The sequence below is a fragment of the Pezoporus flaviventris genome, unplaced genomic scaffold, assembly GCF_033815535.1.
Source record: "Pezoporus flaviventris isolate CSIRO_AGI_PZ_B2104156 unplaced genomic scaffold, CSIRO_AGI_Pfla_v1 ptg000002l, whole genome shotgun sequence".
In the NCBI taxonomy this organism is placed as follows: Eukaryota; Metazoa; Chordata; class Aves; order Psittaciformes; family Psittacidae; genus Pezoporus; species Pezoporus flaviventris.
This window is the reverse complement of record NW_026892550.1, coordinates 44,413,771-44,439,284: the sequence shown is the minus strand read 5'-3', so window position 1 is coordinate 44,439,284 and position 25,514 is coordinate 44,413,771. Positions and strand designations below refer to the sequence as shown.

At 40.5% G+C, this 25,514-nt stretch overlaps 1 protein-coding gene across 3 annotated transcripts in view; it reads right to left on the bottom strand.

Moving 5' to 3' along the window:
- TNKS (tankyrase) overlaps positions 1 to 25,514 on the bottom strand; it is a 139,807-nt gene that overhangs the window by 51,280 nt on the left and 63,013 nt on the right. For 2 of the 3 annotated variants that reach the window (XM_061476963.1, XM_061476973.1), the window contains exons 4-5: positions 15,796 to 15,832; positions 14,833 to 14,908 (exon numbers count right to left, since the gene is read on the bottom strand). In XM_061476963.1, coding sequence (XP_061332947.1) covers positions 14,833 to 14,908; positions 15,796 to 15,832 — 113 coding nt within the window. Of the gene's footprint in view, positions 1 to 14,832; positions 14,909 to 15,795; positions 15,833 to 16,000; positions 16,255 to 25,514 lie in introns of those variants that run through there. The other variant, XM_061476984.1, reaches the window with a different exon arrangement.

Below are 25,514 nucleotides of genomic sequence, written 5' to 3'. Positions count from 1 at the left end.
ATGGAAAAAACAAGCAAACAAACATAATCCCAAACAAAACAACCCAACCGACCAAACCATAAAACAAACCAGAAAAAAAAACCAACCCAAAACATTTCCTAAGGGCAAAGATTACAAAATGCCAAAGGAAGATATTTCTCACCCCGCTGTGTTTCCAGTGGTAATTTAACTACTTCATCTTCAGAACACAACCAGCAGTACTTAACTGGATTGTTGAACACTACAGACTTAGCACAGTACATCACATCATGAATTTCACATAGTGCTTTCTAACAGCTGAAGGCAGGGAAAATGAACGAACAGCTCACCAATTCAGAATCTGCAAGCCACACAGTATCTTAATTTAGAGCTCTGGCATGTCAGGCAACCTCTCTGAGGGCTGAAAAAGAATCTGCTGTTTTGAGCTGTAAAACAGTGACAACAAACTCAGCTTGATTTCACATACACATTAATGCCAGGGCAGAACATCACTGGGTGAAAATGAGGAGTACATTAATGATAAGAGAGAAATACTGCATTCCTTTTCATTCTGTCACTTGGCAGAAAGAGAGAAAAAAGAAGACTGCATTAAAAAGAAATTCTTCCTTGCAATGCGGCCTTGCCTTGGCAGGGGGGGCTGGACTAGACGATCTCCAGAGCTCACTTCCAATCCTGACAGTTCTGTGATTCTGGGAACTGAACACCTTTCAGAAATGTATTCAGGTAAATATGTACCAGCTACAAAGCATTGCTTTGCAGATCACAGGTTGAAGACATGTTCCTCTCTGTATTCAACTGTACAGAAGCCACAGCTGGAATGTTATTTTCAGGTTAGTGTTGGACATCTCCAGACCAGGCAAATGTCCATAAACTGAAGGAAAATATAAGAATGTATAATAAAGGTAAAATAGAAAAACTAAGCAAATAAAAAGAGCAGCACAAAGACTGCAAATACACTGACAGAATAAGTTCTCATTTGGAAAAGGTTTATGTGGGTGACAGGCCAGGACTCTTCATTCCTCATCTCCAGTGAGTATTCAAATCTGGTCCCTGGTCCCTCTCAGAGGGCTTTAATGTCCAAACTACTGACTACTAAACGTTTCTCTAGTAGATCTGACCTTTAAGAGACAATACAAATGTCAGGCTGTACCTCTGAATCTCAAGATTGCGTGACAAGGCTTGGCATCAGTTCTACACATTAACATGGTGACCCTGTTGCACTGCAAGTTGGTATAAGAGTTGACAAAGAAGGAGCAGGAGACTTACAAGAGAAGTTTTTTCAATCACATAGACGCCCGAGGTAGGGAAAGACAGAAAAGATGACAAGCGTCATCTTGCACAGGACTAGACAAAAAAACAGAGCGTCTTTGTTGCTTAGAAGTTAAAAAAGGAAGAATAGGGAATGAGTGCTTTCACTTTTCTGCCCAGGAATTCCTCCTGTTAGCACAGTAACAGTGCCACCACAGAGAAGGTAGATATGTCAAGGCAAACAAGATATGCCCAAAAGCAGAACAGGGCAAAGGGCAAGCTCTGCAGGACCACACAAAAAAAGAGTTTCATCTGCAGAGGCAGGCTTAAGATGAATGTTTGAAGATAACCATGTAAAAGCCTTATTAAATTCCAGAAGAAGAATAAGTCTCCCTGCCCAGCAGGTTTCTCCAGACAATGACACTTGACTTTCAAAATTATGGAGATTATCATCGTTGACACCAGGAAGACACATCCTTAACCCACGCAGAGAGCAGCTATATATATTAAAAAGAAACTAACTCAAATTGATAACTTCAGAGAAAAGGAAACAAAGTCAAACCTGAGAGAGCATCATTACCTGACAGAAAAAGAGCTAAAAGGCCAGAAGAAAAAGAGATACTGTGAGACAGAAGGCAGCAACCATGTTTGGATTGAACCTTAAAAGCAAAGATCAATGTGATTCACTAGAAAAGCAGGTATAGCAAAGGGATAAAAGTGATCTCAACTCCCCAAATACTAATTAGGAAGCTTAGTTCCCTAACAGCTCCATACTAATTTGCTGCCATTATTTTCAGAGACTGACTTAAAAGCAGAGACTAAGAGGGAAATGGTAAAGGGCTGGGAGAGACACTTAAATCTTCACATAGGAGTATCACATTGACCTCTGATCTCAGGATTTCACAAACAGCAGGTTCTGTAAATGGAACATTAGCAATCCTTGACCTCTTCCTGAACAAGAATTTAAATGTAACAGCTCTCCCCTCCCCCAAAACTCTTATTTATTTGCACGTATCTCAACCTAGCACCCATTTGGTAAAACAGTTCCATAGGGGATGTGAGCAATATACCTCACAAACCCATGGCATTCTCAGAAAACTGAGATTCTTATAAGAATCTCTTCCGTTTCTACATGCAGACGATGAAGGTTTGGCTGGGGGTAGAACTGCCATAAGAAAAAGAAATTCTGGAGCTTCTACCATGAAGCAGCATTTGCAGTTTTCCCAGATTCAGAAGTACAGAATAGATCTCTGGCAGCACTCAGTGACATGGGAAGACAACTTTGAGATGAATTGTTAGAGAAACAGAGGAGTATACACAGTTTCTTTGGTGATAGTTGCTGGCAGCTGAAGGAGTAGTGGCTTGCTGTGATAGATAAAGATGAAATGATGGTGAAGACCCACTCTCTTAGGAGAATGTTGCTAATGGTATTTAACACTGAAAGGAGATGTATGCTGCCTTGAAAAATATGGCAGAACACCACATAAGAATTACTTACAGTATCATTGAGTCCAGGATGGCCATTTTTGTTGCTTCTTTTCATCACCTGGAATCTGTCAGAAATGGAAGTCAAAAATGGACGAGTCTGAGGTGAGGCACTGAGGCACAACGGACTCTTGCTGAGGCAAAGGTAAGAAGAAGAAACTGCCCTTGCAACGTTATTAAGTCACCAGACAGACTTCAAGGAGTACTGGCAACTCCTCTAGTACTCCAAGGAGCAGCTGGCAGCACCTGCCAGCTAGAGAACAATCTCATCTGGGCTGCTGGACTGAGCACACTGGATGCAGGATTTTCTCACATCAACAGCCAGAGCTGTATTCGTTAAATCACATGCTGGAAGCTGTGATTCAAGTTCAGTGCATGGGGAAGAACAGATGCTACTGCTGCTGGTCTGAGCAATGGGGCATGGATAGCCAAGTTTCCGCAGAGGTTTTGAAAGCATCTTAGCGCCAACCAGCACAGTCTGCAGCTCAAGTCTCAACCCATGAATCCCATCAAACTGCAAGCCACAAATGCTTATCACTCCAGGAGAGCAGGATGAGACAACTTTCTCCCCTCTTCCAGCACAAATACATACATTTTTATCTGTCCTGTCAGCCAGTGTCAGAAGCTATAGAATCCCGTTCTTTAGTTATTTGCTCAAGCTGCTGTTCCCTCTTTCTAATGAAACATTTTGGTGCTGCTCTGGCAGCACAAACAAGTGCCAACAAGAGACTCCTCTCCATGGCAGATGAGTGGGGAAGGCCTGCATACATTAAAACAATCTGAAGAGGATGCATGCTGGAACACCAGAGAACAAAAACTCTGCTCGCTTTTGCTGTTTCAGTCTCTTCTTCTCCACTCGCTATCAAAACCTTTTTCATACTACAGTCAACTAACAGTCTGTTATTCCCTTTTCTTCTCATATTTTTTACTATTTTTACCTCTTCTCCCACTCCATCTTTAGGTATTTACTTTGCTTCTCCTCCTTCCCCTTCCAACTAGAAACTTTCCAGGCTTCAGTTTGTAAGATTTTCATATTATTAAGAAAGATTAAAAGCTTCTCAGAATATATTGACTGTCCCTCTGCTAACATGACATTCAAATCAGCACTTTGCTCATTATATTGAAAGTAGGGTCACAATGAACTCCGTTCCGAACAAAACTTGCAAATCGATTGCATTTTCAGCTCCAGTGCTCAGTGTGAAATAAATAATTATGCCTTTCATTTTGGAATTAAATTAACACAAAATTATAAAATAATTCACAAAATTAAATACATTAAAATGTTCTTATTGCATTACACTGATAATTTGCAAATTTTAGAATTTAATGCCTTTATAGTCCAGTCAAGTAGATTTCGATGTTCCTTTGAAGAGCCTTACAAGATACAGAGAAAAAGGCAGAAAATTTATCTTGTACTTCCTTTTAGTACAATTGAAAATTGAAAAGTTATGGTTATTAGGATATGAATATTCTAAAGAATTTAATCTGTAAGAAATAAGTCTCTTTCCTAAGTAGAAATGTATTGTATTACTTAGAAAATACTAATAAAATAACCTCAATTTTCTTGTTCATCAGTGACACATCCATCATCAATTATAATGCCCTATTTGGCATATTCCTCCCCTTTTATTGTTCATCTGCTGCCTGCTCACCCAACTCACACAATTTAAAACATGGCTATGTAAATACAGCTTCCCTGCATGTAAGTATTTGTATTTCTTTTGTTTAGAACTAAACTGATCACTCTGAATTACCCATGCAACCTGTGAAGTCAGTGATGGGGTTGTACTGGCAAGTGATAACTGATGTGCTGAGAGAAATCAGAGGCAGCAAGGACAGAAAACAGAAGGGCAGTAAAAGTTGCCCTTTAACAGTGACTATAACATCCTTAGATTTAACTTACCTACAGGGGAAATGCCTGCCAAAATGATACAGCAGGAGCTGTGGAAAAAAACTGGGAAGTTTTTTAACAATAAGCTAGAAGTGGTAGCTAAGAAAATTATGTCCTTACAGACAGCATACAGACTGCTAATGGGGCCAATACTGGAAATGCTGCGCTAACGCATACCTTCTATTGAGAAGAGCTTGATAAAATGAAAGAAGCCAGTGTGACTAAGAGCAAACTAAAAGAGATTACTAGAATTAAGAAGACATTATTCAAACAGCTGGATTTACAAGCTGAATAAAAACACAAGGACCATGAACTCCAGCAGATTAAAGGTAAAAATACAATTAGGCAGGCAAACCAGTTTAACACTGACTAGCAAAAAGAATTCAAACCAGCCATAAATCCCTCTTCCAACCCATCAGGAGCACAACATCCACCAGACAGTCCAGTGGTGCAAGGTGACACTAAAAACAGAGCTCTTGCAGGTAAGAAACCATCATGGCACAACTAAAGAAACTTTTGTCATGGTATATATCTTAGAAAAAAGGTGTAATTCACATACCAGGACCCTGGCAAGTGAGCATTTGCCTGTTTATGAGCATGGTGAAGCTTGGCAAAGGATCTATCTGACACTAAATTATGTATAAAAGAAGTAATGAAACCAATCACCAAAATGAACATCAAGCTGCCAGGACTGGACTGCATTCACTCAAGAGAACACTGGAAAATGAAAAAGGTGAATTACTTGCGGTATGTGACCTTCACTTAAGATTATTCTGGTACATGAAGAACCGGAAGCTGCAAACCAATCACTGAAATATGTTTTGGGGAACTAAAGGCCTGTGATTTTGTTGTCTGCATCAGAAAGAATACAATATAGCAACAGCTAGAATTAGTGGGCACCTGGATAAAAATGATCTGCTTGGGAAAAGTCAAATATAGTTAAGGTTAGTTCCACCTCTAAAACTCTTGGGAGTTTTCTGAAGCAGTCAATGAGCACACGCGTAAGGGTAATCCAACTGATACAATTTACATGCATATTCAACAGACTTTTAACTCAATCTTCATCAATGGTTTTTGTTAGATCCTGAGACAGTTTCATGATAGCATGCAAAATAGGAAGCAGTGTACAACTAAATAATAGGTGTAACAAGAGGAAGGCCACAAAGTATGCAAACACCACATTCAAAAGTGAAAAGTGACAAGAAAGCAGAACGGTTTACTTCTCAGTACCTCTCATGCTCATGTGCACAGACTTTGAGGGGAAAGTGACACCAAGGATAAAAATGGCACCTACAGTATTCACTGTAGTCAACCACAGACAGAAATCACATGTATACAGTCCACAGACTGAGCTGCCACATTTCATCTCAGACATAACCTCAGCACGCTCTGTGAAGGAAAGGACTCTCAAGAGCGCAGTAGAAGAAACAACAGTTCTTGACTTCTGGATGCTCTGTGAGCTGACAGAGCCAAATCCAGACCATAGCATTCAGTTTGCATGCATAAAATATTAAATGTCAGCTCTGCCCAGTCTGCCAGTTTGACTTGTTTTGTCTTGACAGTAGATGGATAATGGCGTAATGCAAGAAGGTGTCCCTGTGGGAAGCTAAACATCATGGGGAAACAGTCTGGGTATAAAAAAAACCCCACACCTTAAACATATTTGATGGTTTCATGAAGAGCCTGTTGACTGAGACCTAACAAATGAGATTTCCTGATTTTTAGAGAACAGTGCAGAGAGAATGACTGCAGTGTAAACAATTTCTTTCTAGTCCTTCAAGTCACAATTTCTATCTGTGGACACGACAGACTCAACTTACAAATCTCTGAAGAAAATGAAAGCAGGTGAAGAGATACTCACTGAAACTGTTTTGGGAAAGTATTTAAGATCTCATAACAGAAGTTATGATTAGAGCAAGTTTTACATTTTTTTCAAAAGGTATCATCTTTAGCTATAGGGAGGCTGAAGAGACACCACAGAGAGAAATTAAGCCAGGTCTTCTATACGTTACAAAGTCAGAGGTGGGATTCTTGTGTTATCAACTTTGATCATGCTTGGCTGATGAAATGAGATCATAGCATAAGAAAGAGCGTAAGTTTTCACTATTTCTGACATGTAAGAACACCAAGAACTATCTTTTTGAACAAAATGGTGTTTAAAGGCAAAAACACAGATGTGGCAATGTTTGAATGTTCTTCTTATGTGTGCACTGCATTGGGCATTTCTGCCCCAGGCACATAATGAACATTATGGCATTTGCTTTGTAACCTTTCTGTGGCATTGAAAAGGTCACCTTTTCACAGGGCTCCATTATCTAAATCCAGGAAGGACCTGTAATTTTGTGTGCAGACTTTGATTTTAAATATTTAACCCAATTACAGAGTGTAGCTATAACTGAAGAGACTACAAAAATGTCTGATCTACAGTACCTACTTTCACCACTGAGGCACATACTCACTAAGAGAAGGACTTCATCTTCCCTCCATCAGTCCTCCTAATTATAGCATACACAGAGATAGGCTCTAAGGCTGTGTCATCCAAATGAAAGTTGGGAACATGGATCATATAATATGTATTACTGTGGGGCATCACAGTACTGCACAAAACTGAGGTTGGAAGTGAGCTTTGGAGACCAAGGCAGAGTCCAACCCCCAGCTGCCCTTCTCCATTCAGATACTGTGACTGACTTTGTACCTGAGGTGGGATAACAGAATGTGTAAGTCAGTTGCCACTGAGCAGCTGGCGTATGATGACAAACTCTCCCATGTCTGTGTACATGCCCATACCCAACACAGGTCACTGGTAAGGCTGCAGAAGCAGCACAAACAATTGCAGCACTTGCAAAACATAGCAGTCATTGAACATAGTGAATAATAAGGATCTTAAATCTGAAAGTTTTAATAAAATAAACTCTTAGAATAATATTTTTGTTTTAAACAGAAATAGATGTGCTCTCCATCCTCCCTCAATCCCCAGAAAATATGCTTGCAGAAATAGAGGAGTGCTGGCTCATACCTTCCCCTAAGGCAAGCATACTACCTTGCTATGTCTTTGAGGTACACACACATAAACACACACACATAAATAAAGACACAGCTAGGTATACATAAAACTGTATAAGAACATATCTGAGTCAATATATAGGAATATACACCTATATACTTTTATATTTTTATGTATGCGTCTCAATATACACGCTCACACCCCTAGATGTACCTTTGATAAGTATGCATTCCATGACACACATTCAAGATTAGTGTCAACAAAGACTACAGTGTTCCGAAGCCATCATCCAGGGCCAATCTTCTACTAGCAAATATGAGCTAGCAGAGTACGTTACCATCATTTGTTTCGGTAACTGCAGTTCCAAAAAGTTGCAGTTGTGCATCATAAAACTTCTGGCTCATCTTTGCAGGACCACAAGTAAAGGGTCAAAAATCTGCACATTTCCCATCCACAGATGTGGTTTCACAGCACTTCATTAAGACCAGACTGACATTTTATGCTAGTAAGCAACAAATGAGCAGATTCAGCAGGGGCTTGTCTACCCAGTTATGCTGGAATAACATTTTTGTATTTACTCCATGTGGAGTTGTCTTCTTCTGAAATAAAAAGACATTAGGAATATTTTTTTACATTTTTTAATTCTTAATTTTATTAGACTAATCAAGGAGAAAGCACTTGTTCTGAACCAAGAATACACATGGTCAATCGTTAATCTGGTTTTAATGCATAACTCCTTTGCCCCTCTCCTCGAGTTATTTTTCTGTTGTAGATAAGCCTTGAGACTAGAGACTCTTGATATATCTACAAACAACACAACGTATACCAGCAGAAAAAGCTCACTAAATTTTGGGGAAGATAAAATGTAAACAATATATCACATGTGACATGTATAGAGTATACACATACATTCAGACATACCCTTGGGTATGACAAAATGCCTTGCACCACGTATCTGCTCACAAGTCCCTCCTATGAGGAAAAGCTGAGAGAGCTGGGGTTGTTCAGCTGGAGTAGACTCCAGGGAGACTGCGGAGCAGCCTTTCAGTTCTTAAAAAGGCCTCTTAAAGACAAGAAGAGACTTTATCAGGGCCTGCTGTGATAGGATGACGGGTGATGGTTTTTAACTAAAACACGAGATTCAGGCTGGATGCGAGGAAGAAATTTTTTACAGTGAGGGCGGTAAAACACTGGCACAGGTTTCCCAGAAAGGCAGTGGATGCACCACCCCTGGAAACACCCAAGGCCAGGCTGGATGTGGTTCCCAGCAACCTAATCTAGGTGAAGATGTCCATTTTCATTGCAGGGGGGTTGGACTAGATGACCTTTAAGCATCCCTTCCAGCTCAAACTGTTCCATGATTCTAAGTCTTTAGCTCAAATAGGCAGCTTTTGTCCATAAAAAAGTGCTAATTTTCACAACATTTATTTATATTAAAGAATGTTTTTTATGTACGGGAATTTTTTTCCAAAAGATGTTCCATACTCACCTGAACATAATCTGCACACCATAAATTTATAGAATAAATAGATCTACAGGTTTATTAATATTATAGGTTTATTAGTTTTTATTTTTATTACTGTAGCATGAGAAAAACACACACAGCTGTAAAGGTTTATAGTGTCACTAGCATGCAATTTGTTCACAAGTCTTGCAATACATGGCATTTTTCTTCAATCCCACAGCTCCTAGAGCCCAGATGATTCTAAGAGAATCTAAAGCTCTGGGCAAGTCTATACACTCAATAATGGTAGAGAAAAAGCTTGTGAAAACATGGATCAATTGTTCCATCCAGGCTCAGAAATCGGAAGGCAAACCAATTTTATTTTGAACTGCAGTATTTTTCATGAAAACAGTCAAGAATAACGAGAATTTGGGAAGAAGGGATGCTAAATCTATTTACCAACAGCAAACTGGAGACTCCCTGGTAAGAGGAGACATAACTCACCTGATCTTGTTAGAATTCAAATTCTATTCATCAGTCCTTTGTTTACATGCTGATCAAGGCTGATCTCTCAACAGAGAAAGCAGCAGAAGAAACAAGAAAAGGACTCTACAACCCCGTAAGACAGACTGTTGTTTGGTATCAGAGATGTCTCAATAGCAGGAGCTGAGGGGGCACTCCATCCTCTCCACAGAACACACACCTGCAAGATCTTGTGCAGTGTTTGCTTCAGGCCAAGGATGCTGGTACTCAGCACTGCATTGCAGACCTTCTCAGAGTACATCTTACATCTATACCCTGCACCCATGACCCTGGATGATGCTGTGCACAAGAAAAATGAACATTTGTATGGCAGGAAGGAATGGGCTGAATAAACAGCCTCAATCAAACCCAAGAGGCAAGTATGTCTCCTATGACTCAGAGTTTAACGTAAAGGCATGCTACTGGTATTCTGGCTCCAGGGTTGTCTACATCTGGTTTGGAAAAGGAAAATAACAGCAGCACTGGAGAGGCATACTAACAAGTAGTAAGGACTGGTACTGGGATCTGTTAAGGACTGAAAACGGGGAATAAACAAAGAAAGGGACACTAGGAGCCAGAAGACTACAGTGAAATTAAATGAAGTACCACATCCACACTAGGAATGGCCTTGTAATAAACAATTGCCTTTCTTTTTTTTCCCCCATGGGATCACTGCCTCATGATCACTGGAAATGCATTGTTTGCAGGTTCTCTAGTTCACTTGCTGCAGAGATTTCTGCATTTCTAGTTTCTAAGGAGCAAGGCAGGGAGGGAAGGTGCAGGAAAGAAAACAATGTAGCTGTGGAGGCTGCATCCTGCGCTGCCTTCTGGTAGTAATTCCTGCCTCATGCTGAACAAATACCTGGGACCAAGCTGCTCACAGGTAATGCCATGGCATTCTCTCTTTTCATGTGGTTCATACAAAATGTAAATACAAAATGCACCTGCAACAGATCAATGGAAAATATGAGAATGTATATGAATCATCCATTTTATTTTACAGAAAAGAAATTGTTCTGTGCTCCAAAGAGCTCAAAATCTCAGCTGTCTGCTCTACTTCAAGAGATATGAACCTTCAGAAAAGCAGCAAAACTGTTTGAGTAACTCCTGACCAGAGAAGCTGGGTTTCCTTGCACAAACGGAAGGTTTTATTCAACTGACACCTGAGTATTTTAGTGCCAGCAATATCTGAGCATGCATACAGGAGTAGGATATTACATACCAGCAAAACTCCAACCTCCCATTGCTAACAGCTACCATGTCAGCTGGATGCAGTTCACTTTGGAAAGCTCTCAAGAAGTGATGTGGGAAGTCTGCCTTGTAGAGAAGAGCTCTCATCTGAATTGCTAAAACCAATGCTTTCTTATTAGCTCAGATACTTCTGTATTTAAAAAATGGAGGTAACATCAGTTTCTTCCTGAAACAGCTTTCCAAAGCAAATGAGAGAGCCAAGAGCTTCAACTCCACCTGCAACCATGATACATCCTATTTTAAATCTGTCTCCCGCCACTAACTATTAGATTAGGTAAACTGTGGCTGGTAACAAGTCAGAAGTCCAGTTCCCATGACAAAATAATACAGCCTTAGCTTCTGGAAGCAGAAAGGATGGAACCTGTTGTTTTAAAATAGTCAAACACATCTTTTGAAAATTCACCCACAACTGACTCTTGAAAAAGATATCCCCAGAAGAAAAATAAAACGCATTTGAGGGAAAACAACGGGGGCTGTAAAGCAAGTCTCCAGAGCCCACATACCTTCACATACACACAGACATGTAAGTAGGCGGTGTGGCTTTTAACAGTGTGAAAGTTCAGCACCATGTGTTAACTTCAATACTATAACATGTCTTCTAGAAAGTCATTCCTTCTACAGATCACATGAAGACCAAAAGGTTTGGCAGAGCACAGAGGCTGGACACAGTGAAATTTCAGAGCCTTTGGGAATAGGCTTTGCATTTTGTGTGAGTTCCGTTTTGACAGAGCAAATACTTTGCAAAGCAATCTAAACAGAAGTGATGTAACACACAATTGTTACACACACCACCACATCCTAAAAATTCTCTAATTTTCAGCCTCCTGATGGAAAAAAAATCAAAACAAGACTAACTTGCATGAAAAATGACTATTGTATTTCAGCTCACACACTGCTTTTTAAAAAGCAAATAGGACAGCAGCTTCAAAACAACCCCTATAGCTCTTGTGAAATTTGAGCCTTGCACAACACTCATTTGCACACGCTGCACCATACAGCTCTGTACTGCACAGCCCTGTACTTGTGTGCTATTATTTGTGCCCTCATCTATATTCAACAGGCACACAGTCAACACTTACTATTAAATCAACCATTATCTAGCGCAATGAAATAGGTGTTTCCTCACGGTATTGTTGTTGATTTTCCTTGGTCATCAAAACAAAACCCCATGAATTACCTAAGTCCTTTGAATGAAGATACGCTTTAGCTGATGTATAAAATTGCTTTCTCTTTTTCACACAGTCCTTCATTTTTCACTCCAGAAAATAACTGCAAGAGTAGCAACAGAGAGTGAATTCCCTCTTCAGAACAGCTGAAAAGCTTCAGTAATGTGAACGTTCCTACAGTGCTCATAATCTAACCTTGACTTGGAGGGGAAGAAGCAAGTTTAGTTTTCACTCCTATTCAGTCTTTGACCTCTATGCTAAACAAAGATGGAGCGATGGTTATCAGCACGTTTAGCAGCATGGACTCCAGTCCAGTAGGAATTAGACTCTGGCTATTAATACTTTCCAAAAGGCTACAACCAGCATACAGAATGCGGTAATTCTTTGTTATTTCTAACCTAAGCTGGTTTCAAACCAGTGAGCTACTGTCAGTTTTCCACTTCTTTTATCCATTTTATGAAGCACAAGATGGGGTATAGTTGGGACAGAGAAGAGATCTGGGGCAGGGGTAAACTTCATACAGCAACAAAATAAGCAATATTGTATATATCCTGACTATTCTGATATTCACTTCTAGTGCAACGGATATTAAATAACAAATTCTGGAAAGTCACACCCCGAAGTATGGAAAGACAGAATCACCACCTGTTACACAGAAAAAACAAATCACCCACTTCGTACTAGGACTCAATTTCCTCACCTACAAAGCACGCAAATCTGAGAAATGCACAAACTGTAGAAGGATGTACACAAGAGTTTATGGATGTGTCCATACAACACAAGTAAGCATGCTGCTCAGAACCTCGGGCCACCCTGCAGAGTCTGCACTTCCGGCCTGGCAGCTACATCAGGTTTGTGGCCTTAAGCTGTGAGAAGTTTGAGGCTTAAAAACTCAAGGGATCTGTAAAAAAATAACTACAAAAAGCATCAAGGAATGCAAGAAACAACTCCCAAAATGGAAAATCAGCAGAGGTCAGCTGGAGGCAGCTACACCAGCAGAGACTTCATTTACAAGAATGCTGTGCTGTAGGCTGAAAAGCTCATTTAACTTGCAGCACACCTTAGAATGATTAAACCCAGAGTGATCTTGGAATACAGGACCTGAAAGCTTTGCCGTACACATACTTAACAGTTACGAAGCACACTTGCTACGGAGATTTACTTCAATAAAGATTCTGCTCATATATGGTGGGGAAAAACAATTAAAATGGTATCTGGAAGACATCATTAAAAGAAGCTAATTAATATCAATGGCAAGTCATCTTAAAAGGAGCTCATTTACCAACAACCAAACACACACACGGCAAATACCAAAGTGTCCACATTAATTAGCTTTAGCTTCTGAGCTTCAGGCATAATTTTTTTAATGCAGAGGTTGTAATAATACATAAATATTTTCTACTGTCTTAATGTAAATTTTAAAAGCTTTTTAGATTTTTTTTTTATTTGCATTTCAGAGTAATAAATATTCCAGACATCTGTGAGGGCTTATTCCCATCTATATTAACAGAAATCGCAAATCTGCCTTTGGCCTTAAATCAATAGCGATGGGGACTCAATTACTCAGTACAGCACTGCTGTATACCACCATGCTTAATTACAACACAGTGCACTATTAATACCTAAATACAATCTCATTTGAATGGTAAAGTCTTAAAAAAAAGGAAAAAGGAGGAAATAAAGAACTACGGGCAATACGTTTAGTTTTAAAATACGGGGAGATCAGATCTGACACAGCTGAATTAAAAGCCCTTGCTCATTCGCCTGTCCTCACATTATAAAATTGTTTTAAAATCCTGGAATATTCATAAACTTTCAGTCAGTGATACATGTAAACAAGCAAAAAAATGGCTTCCTTTCACGTAATAGGTATCATATGCCTTACAATCAAGAAAACATTTAAAAATGTGTATTAAGAATAGGATTGTTTTCATATGGAGCTGCATTTTTTTTATATACATAATCAGCAATGACATGTTTTTTTAACGAAAATGCAACATGAACTGGCTTATCTTCATTGATTTCAGTGAAACTGGGCTGTTCCACAGCAGCTCCAGCATGAGCAGAGGTTGATATTATGCTCCAACACATTCCACCCAAAATAAAGCAAACTATGAAGGAAAACACTCCCATGCTTTTTTCTCCAAGAGTGAGATGTACTGTTACACGTGAAAGACAGTTGTTAAGAGATGCAGATTAAGAACATTTTGGTACATGGCTAAAAAAAAATAAAAATAACCAGCATTAGTAAATCCAACAGTCGAGACAGACCATCGTCTCCATGACTAAGTCAAAATCACAGGATCTACTTCTCACTCCGTATGTTCTTCCCTCCTCCAGTTTCAGCCTAATCCTTAATTTAACTCATTTAAACATCCCTGCCAGAGAAAGTCAAAACAACAGTGTCAAATTTAAGAAAATGCAAAAGGTGTTAAGCACACCAATACAGTGCCAGTCTGTATGGTAGGGCATCGGGGGCTAAGCCGAATACCAACCACCGCACCTAGACAATGTTCAAATACAAGTGACAACTTCCCTTCCTTAGTTATTTTATTCATCTGCAAGAGTGCATTTTGTTTTTCTTATACAAGGTCTTAAGGTTTCACTTCGCGTGTACGCAGGGTCTGACATTTGAAAGACTCACTCAAATCTGTGTCTGCTGACTGTTGATCTGTCAAAACTGCCAGCATCAAGTACAACAGCGTTTAATTTTATGATGAAAAGACATCACTGTTTTTCCTCCCCATACACTCTCTTGGTTCCTAGTATCCATCTCTGGTTCCTAGCATGGTTAAATTGGCCCTCCTTGAATAACAGAAATAAAAAGCAGGTATTAACTTACCTTACGCCCATCACTTGCATGGCAGTTCACATTTAAAGGTGTCAATAAAGCCATCAGTTTTTCTTCATTACCACTCCTGTAAATGGAGAGGAGATGATTACGGGAAGGGGAGGGGAAAAAAAAAAATACAGAGCTCTTTGCAAAACATTTGCTAAGGAGCTGGATATCAAAGACAGCATAGTGAAATTTGTACTCTGTCAGGGAGAATGTCTGATGGCTTAAGGATCTTCTGAACATTTCAAAATCAAGGGTAAATACAGAAAATTAAATTTGCAGTTAAGTGAATTACAAAAGATCACGCAAAAACACCTCTTAATTTATCTTCTTAATCGCATCTGTATTTCCTTTATGTAATTTTACAGATCCTCTGAAAGCCATCTGCTGAATGAAACGTTCTGAATTAAATACATTTTCATAGTATATGGCCCACAGCATTTGAAACAACTACATGGCAATATCCAGAAAATTTTCAGAAGGGTTAACGATCTATATAAAATGGTCTTGTGCTGTCAGAAGGAAGGATGAAAGCATCTTTGGAATATATGACTGAACTTTACACCTTTTGTATAGGCTTCCTTACACTCTGTTCTGATAAAGCCTATTTTCAAAACATCCTAAGGTAGCAGTAAAAACCAAAAGGAAAAAAATTGCATTACTTAAATTGCCCCTAAAAAGAACAGTCACAAAACGATAAAGAGGATTTAAGCAGCTTACAAGCAAAAACTCAATATTAACCTTATAACCACCATAGTGGGGGATTTCAATTACATAAACAGGCTTTTCCATTTGTACCAGACAGTAAAGTCCAAAGAGATTCATGCTAATTAAGTGGTTTGTTTGCATCATTTAACAGAAAGGCAATGACGAAACATTACTGCTTTAAAAATCCCTTTTCCTCTCCTGCTTCTCCCTCCACCATCCCCCAGCCCCACCAATATGCTTTATATTCTAAGCAGCACTCACCTAGCAGCTTCCAGGAGTTCGTCCTTCTTGTATTCACCTAAATGATTGCAAAATATCATGCTGTTAGCATTTGGCAGAAGACAGATTAAGAAATGCAGTAGGAAGCAAATACAGAATTAAAACAGAAGAGGAGAAAAAAGCCCACACCCCGCTGGGTGATGGAGCTGTGACGTTAGCCAGCTTGTGGAGGCAGCATCACCAGTACCTTGGAGACGGGCAGCAAATTGACGCATCTTCTTGTCCAATCCTCAGATGGAAAGGCTTTCTTCGGACGACCAATGACTGCGAAATCTTGTGTCCAGAAACACAGTCCCGCTGATAACAGCATGTCAGCTGAAGACAATGTCCCCACCCCCTGCCCTATTCAGTATGTCACATTATACTTGGGAAGCATAATAAATTCCGAGACAAAAGCGAGGCAGTGTGGCTTTTTAGAAGGTACAAATTACCGATCTCCAAAGCTCTCACCTGCCTATTTGAATAGTAATATTCAACTTCAAGTTCTTTACAAGAGCAGTGGTTATTTTAAAAAAATCAAATATTATATAATCAGCCACTTTCCAAGAAAATACGCATTTGAAATAGAAAGCACAGACAAAAGAGCATGAACTCTCCAAGAGATTTTGTTGTGAGACTCTGAGATTAGAGATAAGTACGAGCAATGTTAAAGAAACATTTACATTTGAAATTCTCAGCTACAACAGACAACTCAGGAGGATTAAAATTGCATGTCAATATCTTAAAAAGAGCAACGAACAAGACCACCTGTGTACGTAAGACCATATTCTATAAAGCTGAATCATGATGGCATTCTGCAATACAAATGTAGGGGAATTTCAATTCAGAAATTAGAAAAATAGCTTCTTAGCAGCTTTATAAAGCCACAGAGCAGAGAGTATCCTAAAAGCCAAAAGATGCAGGGCTTGAAAAACATACCATATACCACCTCTGGCACAGAATTAAAGCCTAACCACAATGCTGTAAGAAAAACAGGAAGACGAAGCTGTCCTGCAAGAAAGAAAAAACCTGCCTCCTATGTATGTTTATAATAAGCCTCCAATGAAATTCTCCATTCAGGGAAGGAAAACTGACGGTCATAGAAATGCCACATTGGACTGCAGGTAAACTGGAAGGTTCCTCTGGAAACAGTATCACTCAACAAATTGCTTCTCCAGGCTGCGGGAGGAGAGTTGGAGTCCTCATCCATCCAAGCAAACAGCTTGATACTCCCCCCATCACAGCTCCTCCAATTATCAGCAGAGGGGGACAACAACCACAACAAGGAGCACTGTTCAGCATCTTGCCTTTACAAAAGGGTAAGTAGTAAGAGGGTGAGTACACACAGCCATGCACTTCCCACCCTTCTCCCTAGCCACAGGGAATTCTCAAACAAAGGCAGAATCTGCATCTCATCATACTGGTGATTTTTCCTTCCACAAATGTGTTTAATTGCTTTCTGAAACATACTCAGCTTTGAGGATTCACAACCTGCAGCAAAGAGTTCTGCCATGCGACTGCCTCCCACATGATGGGTTTCTTAACAGAGAGCAGTTCTGTGCTGCTGAACCCCAGTGATGGAGCAGATGAGTTCAACGCAAAGCTGAAGAACTGTAATTGGCGTTTCAAATATAGGCCATGAAGGTTAATTTAGCTTTTGGAAGAAATTATCATCTGTCTTAATGAAAACTTGATAATGAAACAAGTAAAATGACACAAAAATATGACTGCCTTTGTCTTGCCACTGCTCTTTGACTTCATCAGAGGGGGCTCCTGTCCACCACAGGCTTTTTTGAGCCATGGTATATGTTCCTCTTTTCTGACTTTAATGAAGCTAGAATACTGGGCACAGTTGTAAGTGTTTCAGATCAATGGTGAGTGAAAAGCTTTGGTCAGCGTGTGAGGAGGAAAACAAAGATACTCCATTACTACAGCGTTACTTGTGCAACAATTTCAAACAGCTGGATTTCCTGCAGGAGAGTTACTGGCCTGTATTAGATCAACACTTTATGGATGTAATCAGATTAAAAGACCAGTATGCACATTCTGGTTGCAGTGCGTCTAGCAGTCCTAACCAGGCTTTTGAACGCTATTAGGTTAGACAATTGTAATAACATTTTTCCTTCATGCTCAGTAAGTTGGTACTTAAAAACACAAAAGCACTTCAATTAGCTGACCATCAGAAATGTAAGGCTGTGGCTCTTGGTTTAGAAATGTCTCACTGTATGCCCAAGTAAATCAGTTACTTTTACTAAGTGGTACTTTTAAAAAAAGGTATTTACTGGTACTGTTGAAATTCATAAAAGCTACTCTTGAAACTTGTCACAGCTCTGCCACACTGTAATATGGATTAGGAAAAACATTACCTTCTAATGGACTAACTTTATTACTCTCAAAAACCCAACATATTTTGCAAAGTAACACCTAAAATTATGCAGGTGTTTATAGCACGTCATCATGTTTGCTAAGAAAGGCAAAGCACACATCACAGGGCTCTGCTCTCCTGCCTAGGAGCAGGATGAAGGGATAACCCTTGACCACTGGAGCAAACAGCTGGTGGGATGCCACTGAGCAGAGAGGGCTGATGGCATTTGGGAGAAGTGGGTGGCACTGTCTGCAGGCCCAGCTGCTGCTGGCGCAGGCTGTGTTCCCACCAGAGGGCTCTGCCAACACAGCTAAAGCTGCTTGACTACGGAGTGTATCAAAGGCCATCCTACAGCATTTGGCCACAGCTACTTCATAAAATATTCATTTGCAAAGCATTTGAAAACAAACCATGCGTGCTTGTGGCAGAGATGAATTTGAAGTTCTGAGCTGAAGTACAGGAATACAGACCATCAACCTCACATAATACTTCTGTAAGAAGACATTCAAAGAATGTCAAACTGTTTGACTTGAACCAAGCTAACAGCATCACTTACAGAGCTCCTTTGGGCAGGGTAGGATTTACAGTTTTGCAAAAGGGCACCTGCAGAACAAAGCATAGGTAACAGCCTGAATTACTCTTCCAAATCTCTTAGCAGTTACTACCTTTGAGAGAAAAACATCCTTCAAATCACAGTGTCAACACAGATGATTTTCGGCAGCAATATTTTGGATAGCACAAAGCCTGCCTGCCAGAGGTGTGAAAGTTAATGTTGTTAGGCCTTGCCACAGAAGACCAAACCTGATATATAAGGCTGCAAATAATTTTTATCCATTTGCTATTTGGCCTCTCCATCATATTTCAGGTCAACCCATCCCTTCTGTGTTTCATGGGAAGCCATAACACCACCAGACACATCCTGCCACACCAGAACTTGCCAGGCACGCCTCCCTTCTCTGTACAAGGCAGCCCAGAGTGAAAGCCCAGAAAGGCTACCACTTCTTGGCCCACCAGCCCACAAAGAGAACACTGAACTTGCTCACCTCCACATGCTGCGTACCCCAGAGACAGCTGGCCTGGGAATTTGCCAAAGGTGAGGACAGAAAGTGTGTGAAATGGGGAATAGAGCTATACTATAACAGTGCCCCTGTTCCCATCACATAGCAGGCAAAAGGGTACTTAAGCAGAAACTGCCCAGTGTCTGGTGCTCACTGCATCTGATCAAATTCACTGCTTACAGCTTGCTCAACACCATTTAAACCATGAATTTCTCCACTTGCTCCCAGCTCCAGATCACACTGCTGCTGCTCCATTTATGCTGGAACTAACAGGTCGCCACTGGTAACTACAGATAATTGGTTTCAAAACACAGCTACCACGAGGCACCTAACTAGCCCTATTGCTTTCCTCTCCCAGGAAAAAAACAGTTATCTCCCAGACCTCCGATTAGCTGCTGTGAACTAGTGACCACAGCTCCACATGCTATGCAGCCACTGCTCTACCTGTCCCTAGCTGCATTTTGCAGTAGCTGATTAGCAGTGAATGCTTATTAGTTATCAGACATCAGTGGCCGCTTGCACCCAGCAGTTAAGCAGATCAGTAGCTGGAAGCTGAACTGAGATCTCAGTAGAAGACAGGAGACCTTGGCTTGCACCGAGACAACATGCTGATCAGCAGCCACTTTTAATCCAGCCGCAGCAGATGAAAGTAACTGAAAGAAGAGGGCATACTGAGCTGGAGACATACACCAACAAATGCAGGAACATTGTACTCGGAGAATGAAAGGCTGAAATCTTTATGGGCTCCTAATGTATTCCTTTCATTTGTGCTTTCCAACTTAATGATAAAAGCTGCAGCCAGAAAAGCGCAACTAGGCTGCTGCAGCTAGTCTCCCTGAGTCCTCCTCTACCATCAACCTGTTCTTCCTACTCCTCATCTTCAGGGTGCCATCTTCCTAATGTGGTTATTGGCGCCACATGATTATGTGGTGTTACACTGGGTCACACTGAAAAGCTAAGTGCAGCATATATCAATTCTGTTATTCTGTTATCAATTCTGTTAAAGAGCTACAAACAGTATTCTATCAATCCACTCCTAGATTTAATTCACTAGCAACCTTTGCATTTTAAACTTACTATATGAGCCTATGAAACATGACCATCATATACAAATGCATATGAGACAAAAGAAAAAAAATCGCAAATTCCGGAAACAACTAACACAATGAATCAATTCTACAGTGTACTTTACAAATAACTTTTACCATCTCTTAAAAGTGTTGAAATTTCATCTGAAAAACCTATCTGAATGCATGGCATAATCCAATGGGGCTTTTCCAGTGCAATGGGGCTTTTTCCAGAAACAAGGTGAATTGCTCTCCTCTCCCACTCTCCCCTTACATGTCAGCTAACACAGAAACCTATTCAGAGCCAAAATGTCAACCTGGACAAAACAGGTTTTGTGTTATCATACCATCATGCGTCAGTTTTTCACAGTGAGGACAATTCCCTAAAAATTAATGTCAAAGAGATTAAACCAAGCCATTATTATCCAACATAACAGCAGAAAATGATGGGGGAAAATCAGACTGAAAATATGTTCAACCATACTGAAAAACTAAAGAGTATGAACAAGACAGACATCATATGGAATCACAAATTTAAATCCACAGATCGCTGATAAGGAGTGAAAAATTTTACACTAGTCAATGGTACCCTGCTTCGGAGATATGAGACAAAAGGATGTGGGCCTCATGAACATAGTACCGTCGCCAACGGCTGAAGAGAGGAGATTAATGAATATTACAATCACAGAATGGCTGAGGATGAAGGGAGTCTGGTGGCTGGTTCTCCCATCTAGCCCTTCTATTCAGGCAGGCCACCTAGAGCAGCCTGCCCAGGACTGTGCCCAGGCAGCTTTTGAATCTCTCCAAGGTTGGAGACTCCACAGCCTCTCTGAGCAACCTGTGCCAGTGCTTGGTCCCACTGAGCTTTACTCATTACCTTTCCAGGTGGCCATGTCTTCAGGACCTTTTGGTTCTTTCTCAGCAGCTGCAGACTTAGCAACACTGAAAGTCTGGGGTGAAATCTTCCTCCATTTGAAAACATGGCAACTCCGTATTCGACTGACCATGTGCAGGATTAGGCTTCATACTGGCTGCCTACCTTGAAAACCTTAATTACTGCTTTTAAAAATACATGTCCCACACAAAGACTGAGAAGATATTAATGAACAGCCCAGCAGGGATTTTTTTCAAATATTCACAACTACCCAGCAACACAGGGTATATGGGATCTCCAATACAGCAGTAGAGACAGTGGGTATCAGAAGCTGTCCTTTTTTCTCACTGAAGTGTTCCTGGTAACATCCCCAGCAGGTACTCTGCTAGCATATGACTGCTGGGAAAACACCATCAGAGTCCTGATACAGGGAGTGGGAGGGCTGAGAACTTGTTTTTCCATCAGATCCATTACTTCATACAGCTCAGCCCATAGCCATGCAAACACGTCCCTGAGAATAAAGAGTCTGTACAAAGTAAAGCAGAGAGGAGGGAGGGGCACTGCTACAAAGAAAGCAATCTATGGACCAGAATCTAGGGTTTCGCAAGAAATAAATACTGCAGAAATATATTAAAATACATCTTCTCTCTGACCCTTCAGGACTTCACAGATTTACAAGTGAGCAAGGAGCACACATCCACATATGCCATCCTTTTTAATCCACTGCAATCTTTGGAGTAATATTTAAGTATTTAAACAAATATTCAAGTTATAATCAGAGCAAGAGGTTTTCAGTGCTTGTGACAGACTAGTAGGCGGCTTGTTTTGATGGTTTGTTGTCCGTCTGTCCACCCTTTTTTTCTTAAACCACCATTTTTCTGGCAAACTCAGATTTTATCTTCAATGTGGCTACTTTTGGAATGGTCCAATCATGCCATTAAAATACTCAGGAATTCCTTCTTCCCCATTTAACTTTTCTTATAAGTAAAGCAACAGGTGAGACTAAAAGATGGAGTTAAATCAGAGCAAGGTATTTTTACTACCCAAAATGCACAAGCTTGTGGAAATAACTGCCTGACACAGCAAAAAAAATAAATTCAACAATACAAGAGGTGTGTTGAAATAATATCCTTTGGGAAAGGGCATTTATAACTAAGAAATACAAGAAACACATGAGAAGAAAAAGGAACAGAAATAATAATTTCAGATTTTATTATTATACTCCCTTACATCCCATGTGTTTAGGGTTAATTTCTTTACGCCTCTTGCACTTCTCCACTCAGCTGTTTCGCACAAGTAAATGGGCTGATTTTATAAGCTGTCTAATAGGTTTCACCAGGAACACAGCAAGATCCTAATTTTAAGTTCCTGTCACAGAGGAAAAACACCAAAGCAACCCTAGTATATACAAGAGTAACAGAAAAGCAACTCAGCAAATAACATCTTCAAAAACAAGTTGCAGACAATGGAGAATGTTACCATGGGGTTTGGTACTTTGACTCTTCCTCTTCTGTTGAGCACATGGATTCAGATTAGCCATTTCTAACAGAGATTTAAAAATTGAAAGTGCCTGAGCTTATAGTGAAGTGCTTTTAGGGACATGTTTTAAAGGGGACTGGGAATTACAGAAATAAGCATACACAATTTGGTTTGGGCCACAACTCTACTACTGAGCTAGCAGCATCTTGCCTGGAACAACTTCCAGTTAGGCAGACAGAGCTCAAATCCAGAGCACTTCTGATTTAGTCTTCTAGAAACAGAAAGCTGCATCTCTTCTAAGGCCTGGCAGGAAGCAGCACATTGGGAAATCTGCAGCCTTGCATAGTGCAAAGCCTCTGCCTTAAGTGATGGTAGAGGCTCTTGCGTAGTAAGCCATGAATTCAAAGCACATATAGTAAATAAGCATACATAAGAAACAGTGGTTATTAAATGCCATCTTCATATCAAAGTATAAATTGCACACATTCTACATTATGCGGTTTAGTCACTGAGAAGGATTAGGTGGTACATCAAAATGAGCCTTTGGTGCATGTGCAATAATAGCACCATTAAGTTTACATTTGGCATACAACATACTTTTGTCTCTCAGAGGAGCTCTTTCCAGTGGTGCTGACTATTTGTTAAAAAATGCTATCAGATTTCCTTCACCATACAGTGGCAGGAAGATGAAAAAGTCCCTCTGTCAGATGGTTTCCAATTTCTTAACTCTTAAATCATAAGAGACGAAGACGAAGTGAAGTTAATCACAGAAAAGAGAAGGATCTTCCTGAATGTGCAGCAACAAAACACCCTAAAACCACCCATCATGTGGTAATCCAGAGGGACCTCGACACGCTTGTAAGGTGGGCTGATGCCAACCTTATGAAGTTTAACCAAGGTCCTACACCTGGGTCGGAGCAATCCCAGGCATAGCTACAGGTCAGGGCAGGCTGGGGGTGTTGGCTGATGAGAAAATGAACATGAGCCAGCAGTGTGCATTTTCCCAGAAAAGCCAAGACAGTGGCTTTTCCCCAGAAAGCCAACCGTATCCTGGGCTGCATCAAAAGCAGTGTGACCAGCAGGTCAAAGGAGGTGATCCTGCCCCTTTACTCTGCTCTTGTGATACCTCACCTGGAGCACTGTGTGCAGTTCTGGTGTCCCCAACATAAAGAGGACATGGAACTGTTGGAACAAGTCCAGAGGAGGGCCACGAGGATGATCAGGGGACTGGAGCACCTCCTGTATGAAGAGAGGCTGAGGAAGTTGGGGCTGTTCAGCCTGGAGAAGAGAAGGTTGCGTGGAGACCTCAAAGCAGTCTTCCAGTATCTAAAGGGGGGGTGTATGGGGATGCTGGGGAGCAACTGCTCATTAGGGACTGTAGTGATAGGACAAGGGATAATGGGTTAAAACTTAAACAGGGGAAGTTTAGATTGGATATAAGGAAGAAGTTCTTTACTGTGAGGGTGGTGAGGTACTGGAATGGGTTGCCCAGGGAGGTTGTGAATGCTTCATCTCTGGCAGTGTTCAAGGCCAGGTTGGACAGAGCCTTGTGTGGCATGGTTTAGTGTGAGGTGTCCCTGCCCATGGCAGGCGGGTTGGAACTAGATGATCTTAAGATCCTTTCCAACCCTAGCTGTTCTATGATTCTAATCCATATAATCATCTTACCTTCAAAAATGCTACCAGACCCTACAATATAAATCTCTTCTGAAATAATAAGTCTGACAAATCTTTTAAAACCCATTCTCTTCAGTATACCTTTACAAGTAGTTTGAATTTCTTCATATTAGTAGTGCATGCTACTCAAACACCACACACACATCCATTTTTTATTTGTAGCATGATAAACATTATTTTCAATACATCTGTGCTATTTCAGAATGCTGTACTTTCCTTGAAGACACAACACCACTCATCTGTCACATTTTCAGACTGAGACTGGAAGGGGAAAAAGGGGAAAAGGAATTGCAGGATTTCAAGAGACTGGGAAGAAAATCCAGACATCCTGCAATCAAAACACACTGGTGAGAGGGGAAAACCTAAAGGGGTCGAAGCTCACCTTTTCAAGTTCAGTACTCACAAGATCTCTTCCAAAATACATATGGAAAAGGAAACCCGATTGTGTTTTTTACCAGAGCTTTTGAGCTTTCCCCATCACCCACCCCTTCATGGCTAATGCTAAAGCAACATTCCCATGGCTCTCCCTCTTCCCTTCATTTCTTTTTGCTATCAGCAAAAACAAACCACCAGTAATTTCCACTACTCCAGCCATGCTCTGTATTAACAACTAAACAACTTCCATTTTCCCAGCAATTACTTCTTTCTCATTTCTGCTATACAACTGCATATGTATTTCCTCTGGGTTTTCTAGGAAATCTTTCTGGAGGAAGACAAAGGACTATGAAATTTCGTCAGAGACTTGAGTACAGTGAAGGTGGATAGACAGCCAAGTAGCATATCCAGAACTGAGCAGGAGAAATAGGCTGCTTCCATATTAGTGCATCCTTTTTAAAAGCCAGGTCCCTCTCCTGTCCTTCCAAACAATCTCCTCAAGCAATGAACCCTATTTTATTCCCCCAGAATATTCTCTAAAGAGAAACCCCAGAAATGCCCATTTATAACTGACACAAAGCACAGAATATAAAAAGCAACCCTCAGGAAAGCCATACTATATAAAAGCAAGCTCCAAAATTATGCTGCATCACCTAATCTTTCTCCAAAAAGAACTCCAAAGTGAGCATAAACAGACTAAATTTTGCAGTCTCTCCAATTCTCCCACTGCAGATAAAACATACTTGCAAACTGGGGACACTGTCTGAAAATCTATACCTGGATTCAAAATTGAAGCCTTTATTTTAATCAAAAAACCTTATACTCTT